This window comes from Sinocyclocheilus anshuiensis, unplaced genomic scaffold, assembly GCF_001515605.1.
Source record: "Sinocyclocheilus anshuiensis isolate Anshui unplaced genomic scaffold, SAMN03320099.WGS_v1.1 scaffold197, whole genome shotgun sequence".
NCBI lineage: Eukaryota > Metazoa > Chordata > Actinopteri > Cypriniformes > Cyprinidae > Sinocyclocheilus > Sinocyclocheilus anshuiensis.
In genome coordinates this window covers 1,025,173-1,031,229 of record NW_015540856.1, presented here as the reverse complement: position 1 = coordinate 1,031,229, position 6,057 = coordinate 1,025,173, and the positions used below count along the sequence as shown (strand labels likewise).

The following is a 6,057-nucleotide window of genomic DNA, read 5'->3' as shown; positions in this document are numbered from 1 at the left end:
TGCATTATCACTTACTCCACCGGCCTCGCTCCGTTCCCACGGCTCTCGGCCCCGCCCCCACTCGTCACAGATGCTATTGCCCTAGCCTACGAGGCGCGCGGTCAAGCTTCGCCTCTAGGAGTTAGGGCCCATTCAAATAGGGGGGTTGCATCCTCTATGGCTTTAGCAAGAGGTGTCCCTTTGCAGCAAGTGTGTGATGCAGCGGGTTGGTCCTCCCCGCACACATTTATCAGATTCTATAGTTTGGATGTCCATGCTACTCTGGGCTGGCATGTCCTTGATTCAACATCCCAAAGTCATGTATGAGACCTCTTCATTGTTTGTGCGCACACTAGGGGTTGAACGACTTCTGATTTGTTGAAGTTGACTTTTATGTGATGAAAGTCGAGTCGAAGTCGACTGGTCGCTGATGACGTCATTAATAAACAAATAAGTCTGGAGCTGTCACATGTCTTGTGGAGCGCTTTCAGAGTATGCATTTATTTGTCATTTGAACTGTTTGGAAACGGAGCGTAAATGTGGAATTCCTTCAAAGATTTCATATCCTGTTGCACCCTCTATAGGACCAGCGACTAGTCATTGAAGCATTGAAGTCGACTAGTCGATTAGTCGATTAGTCTGTGCAACCCCTAGCGCACACACTACACAACCTTGAGGGGTTCAGACACTTCCAGTGTGGCAGCCTTGGTATTCTCGTTCCCATATGCGTTATTGAAACAGCATCGAGAGTAGCTTTTGATAGGGAATGTCTCGGGTTACTTGACTGTAACTCTGTTCCCTGAAAGAGCAGGAACAAGATGCTGTGCCTCAATGCTGCACTGTAGGCGTGCCTGGACATCCCTTCAGACAAAGGTATAACCTGAAGGTGTGTCTGTTTCACATCTATTTATAACCCCGCAGGTGCACGTAATCAAATGACGTCACCCACAGAGGTTATTTTAGCCAATTCTTGGCATCTTTGACACAGTGCTTCACAACTGGTCGAACAAAGGATGTTCTCATAAGCGTTATTGAAACGCAGCATCTCATTCTCGCTTTTTCAGGGAACAGGGTTACAGTCAAGTAACCTGAGACAAATCATTCATAATAAGGTCCATAAAATGCATTTAGAAAATAGATGAATTTTCATTTAATGCTCTAAAAAATTTCCTCCTAATTCAACTTAAAAACTTATTTTGAGTTTAAATTTAAGCCTTACATTTTTAAGAATATTTAAGAATGTTCAGCAGGGTCTTCATGGAGACACACAAATGGCTTGTGTCATCCTTTCTGCTTGTATGGCCTGAAATGCAATAATGACTAAATAAATCAAATAATTGCAAAGCTTTTTACCCATAATTACACTGGTCATTTGTGGTTTGTGTTCTCTTGTAGGATCACACGCGTGCGGTCAGTCCCGTCATTGATGTGATCAGTCTGGATAATTTTGCCTACCTGGCCGCTTCTGCAGACCTGAGAGGAGGTGAGAGAGATCTCACTGCTTTAGCACACAAAAACAAACAAACAAACAAAAAACATCTCTTTAATGTATCAATTTAATCTCTTTAATATTTGTTTCTATGCAATGAGAGTAAAAGGAGAAAGATGTTTCTGATGAGAATAATCTCACACATTTCTCCTCTAAAGTCTTAGATATCTCAGACTGTGCTCAGATTTGCCAAGACACCAAAGTCTGCAATCAATAGATCTCATTATGAACCAGTGTTATTTTACTATTACTTATATCCTATTATAATATTTATTAGTATTTTAAAATTAACTTTTATTTTCATATTTTTTAGTTTGCATTTTAATTTCAGTTTGTTTTAGTAATTTTGATATTGATTGATATTGTTTGTAAAAATTTGACTCATTTATGTCTAATTTTATTGTTATCAAGGAATATTAGGAGACAGAGTTGATACCTAAAGCACAACTCAACTCAGCGTTTGTTTATAAAGCACTTTCAAAAAATTGAAAATTGACAAAAGTGCTGTACAGAGATAATAAAAAAAAAAACATTACAAACATACAATACCAACACAGCATGACACCAATATAAACTGTACAACAAAATCACTCACATTAATCCGACCCACTCAAACGCCAAAAGCCTGATGAAATAAGTCTTTAAGTTCCTTTTAAAAATGTCCATAGTTGACGAAGATTTTATGAATAGTGGCAAGGCATTCCAGAGCTTAGGAGCCGCAACTGAAAAGGCGCGATCTCCACTACGCCTTAAACGAGACTGAGGAACCGTTAAGAGCAAGTTCTGAGAAGAGCGCAGATGACGTTGAGATTGGTAAGGAGACAGCATGTCCTTTATATACTTAGGAGCCTGATTGTGCAATGCTTTGTACACAAACATTAACACTTTGTACTGGATTCTATAATTTACAGGTAACTAGTGAAGAGATATCAACACAGGCGTTATATGATCCCGTTTTATTAATTTAAAGTCTCACAGCAGCATTTTGAACATACTGAAGACGACGAGTAACCAGAGATTCACTTAGGCCTAAATATAAAGCATTGCAATAATCCAATCTTGTGGAAATGAAAGCATGCATAACAGTTTCCAGATCCTTGGTAGAAAGGATAGGTTTCAATTCAGATAACTGATTCAGAATAACTGAAAAAAAAGGTCCTTTCACAACAGTTTACTTGGCGATCAAAGCAGATATCTGAGTCCTAATTACTCCTAAGTTCTTCCCAAAACCATGCATGTTGTTTGACAATAGGCCATAACTCTCAACCAGTTCTTTCTCAGGGAGTCTATTCCCAAATATAATAAACTCGGTCTTATCCTCATTTAATTGTAGGAAATTATTTGTTAACAATCCCTTTACCTCAGTCAAACACATAGAAGAATTAGCAAATGATGTACAGTCATCACACTCAAGAGGAAGGTACAGTTGTAAATCATCCGCATACAAATGATAATTTATATTGTATTGCCTAAAAATTTACCCTAAAGACAACATGTATAACAAAAACAGGGTTAGACCAATAATCGATCCCTGTGGAACACCCCAAGAGATAGTCGCAGGTCCAGAAACAAAATTACAGATGTTTGCAGCACATGTCCGATCCTGCAAATAAGAAGAAAACCACTGAAGGGCAACACTGTTTGTCCCTACATGGTCTCTAAGGCGTTCTATTAAAATGGCATGATCTATTGCAGTAAGGGTGGGCAAACTTGGCCCTTCCAGGCCACTTTCCTTCAGAGTTTAGCTCCAACCCTAATCAAACACACCTGAACCAGCTAATCATTGTCTTCAAGACTACTAGAAGGCTACAGGCAGGTGAGTTTTATCAGAGTTGGATCAAATTTCTGCAGGAAAGTGACCTGGAAGGGCCAAGTTTGCCCATCACTGATCTATTGTATCGAAGGCTGTGCTCAAATCTAACAGCATTAAGGCAACCCATTTCCCGAAGTCAATATTTAACAAAATATAATTTTTAACTTTTAATAACGCTGATTGAGTACTATGTTTAGTTCTAAATCCAGACTGAAAAGTATCCATTATACCATTTTCAGTCAAGAAATCAACAAGTTGAAAATGGACAACCTTCTCCAAGATGTTATTCATAAAAAGCAATTTAGAAATGGGTCTGACATTTTTTAAATCCTGTGAATTCAAGTTTGTTTCCTTTAAAACAGGTTCAATGATTGCATGCTTAATCTCTGATGGTACAGTGCCATAAAATAAACTACTATTAATAATCGATAGAATAAAAGGACCAATAATGTCTACAACCTCCTTAAAAAATCGTGGAGGAACATCATAAAATGAGGTAGTCGGCTTTAAATGCTTAATGATACTCAAACAATTGTTTTACTCAAACAATAAGAAGGATTCATTGCATCGATTACAACATTGCCTACTGGTAAAAATTTCAAGCATATAAAATCAACCTTATCAATTAAATATTTTTAAAAACTCACACAAGTCTTTAGTCGGAGTAGAGAAAATATTAATAGACAAACTCAGTACCTTATCTATGGTTGCAAACAAAACCTTTGGGTTATTTACATTATGCGATATAATTTGCTAGAAATAAGATCTAGCTGCTTTAACAGCATCTTGATATTGTCATAGAGATTCTCAGAGGTTATCATAAGATACTTGTAACTTATCTTTAAGCCACTTATGCTCGGCACACCGACAAACTCACATAAGATCCCAAGTGACATTATTTAATAGGGATGCACCGATACCACTTTTTCCAGTACTCGCCCGATACCGATACTCTTATTTTTGGTACTTGCCGATACCGGGTACCGATACCAATGTTTTTATTGCATTTGTACATTTTTTAAATATTGGGTACAGAAACCAAAAGGGTATGTATAATGTTAGTTGGTTAACTTAATTTATCAAATAGGTGCTTTATCAGCTCGCGCACATCAGCTATACAGGCGTTAATACTGAATGTTTAACATTATATTCATTGCATACATATACTTCGTAGTAGACATCCTTAACTCCTTTCTGCTGTCTGTTGTTCTGTTGTCGGTGTTTCTTTGTTTGAATATGGCGCTTATCACATGCTGTGTGGTATCGGGGTTTGGTATCGGGGCATTTTAACGAGTACGAGTACGAGTACAGGAGACCAGTATCGGGCCCGATACTGGTATCCCGATAACATCCCTATTATTTAACCACAGTTGATTGTTCACCTGAGCTTTGAAGGATAATCTGGTTAATTTATAAAGTCTGATATACCAGCTGATTTGGCTTTTTTTGCTTGGCTGATGAGTGTCGGAAGCATCTTTTATTTTGACAGTGGTGGTACTTTTATTTTGACAGCGGAAAAAACACCAGCACCTGAGCGCAGATTTCAAATGTTGGTGTACTATATCCAGTTTGCTGCCATGTCATATTCATCTCATATGTAAAATCAACGTTGACTGGTCTTTGAGAAAATATGTTTCCCAGTGTGCAGCGTGCTGTTAGCTTTTATTCAGGTTTTTAACTATTTCTTTATTTGTGAAAAATACTATAGTTTACATTTATGCATTTGCCAGGCTCTACTGCTTGAACTACATGGAAGCATTTTATACTATGAAAAATACTATAACAGGATTACAGAATCAAGAAGTCACTAAATTAATACTTTTATTTTACAGGTTAATTTTTTTTACAGTTAATTATTTCAGTTTAGTTTGTAAAATAAATTACATTTCATCGCAGCAGTTGTTTTGCACGTTGTTTAAATGACATCATATGTATGGTATCGGCCATCAAAAAATCAGTCGACTGATTAAAAATTACTGCATGTGTTGATTCCAGAAATAACTGCCTCTCTTTTTCCCCTCTGATGTCAGGTTTCGACTGGAGTTTACACTTCAAATGGGAGCAGATTCCTATAGAACAGAAAATGGCTAGAAATGACCCAACACAACCAATCAGGTTTCTCTCTCTCTCTCTCTCTCTCTCTCTCTCTCTCTCTCTCTCTCTAGAAGACGAGGTTTGAATTTTTTATCAACACAACCAATCAGTTTTCTCTCTCTCTCTCTCTCTCTCTCTCTCTCTCTCTCTCTCTCTCTCTCTTCATTAAGAAAGTCTGATGCGGATTAAAAATCTAGAATCTTATTTAAACCTATTTCAAGTTTTAGAATCTTGAACACAAAGACTTAAAGGGATAGTTCACCCAGGAATGAAAATGTGATGTTTATCTGCTTACCACCAGGGCATCCAAGATGTAGGTGACTTTGTTTCTTCAGTAGAACACATATGGTGATTTTTAACTTTAACCGTTGCAGTCTTTCAGTCGTATAATGCATGGCAATGGTAACAAAATCTAGGAGAGTAAAAGAAACATGCACAGATAAATCCAAATTAAACCCTGTGGCTCGTGACAACACATTGATGTCCTAAGACACGAAACGATCGGTTTGTGCGAGAAACCGAACAGTATTTATATAATTTTTTACCTCTAATACACCACTATGTCCAACCGTCTTTGGGCGCGCGCAGGCCTCCGGTGCGTGAGGTGTGTACGCGCTCTGGCGTAGTTTACGTTAATGGGTGTGTTGATATCCAGCCGAAGAGCAATCAACCATAACTTCAG

General features: G+C 37.9%; 1 protein-coding gene across 1 annotated transcript in view; it reads left to right on the top strand.

Moving 5' to 3' along the window:
• galnt16 (UDP-N-acetyl-alpha-D-galactosamine:polypeptide N-acetylgalactosaminyltransferase 16) overlaps window positions 1-6,057 on the top strand; it is a gene marked incomplete at its 5' end in the record, with an annotated part of 54,255 nt that overhangs the window by 39,365 nt on the left and 8,833 nt on the right. Inside the window, 2 exons of the mRNA XM_016485329.1 lie at window positions 1,375-1,462; window positions 5,312-5,396. Coding sequence (XP_016340815.1) covers window positions 1,375-1,462; window positions 5,312-5,396 — 173 coding nt within the window. The remainder of the gene's footprint in view (window positions 1-1,374; window positions 1,463-5,311; window positions 5,397-6,057) is intronic.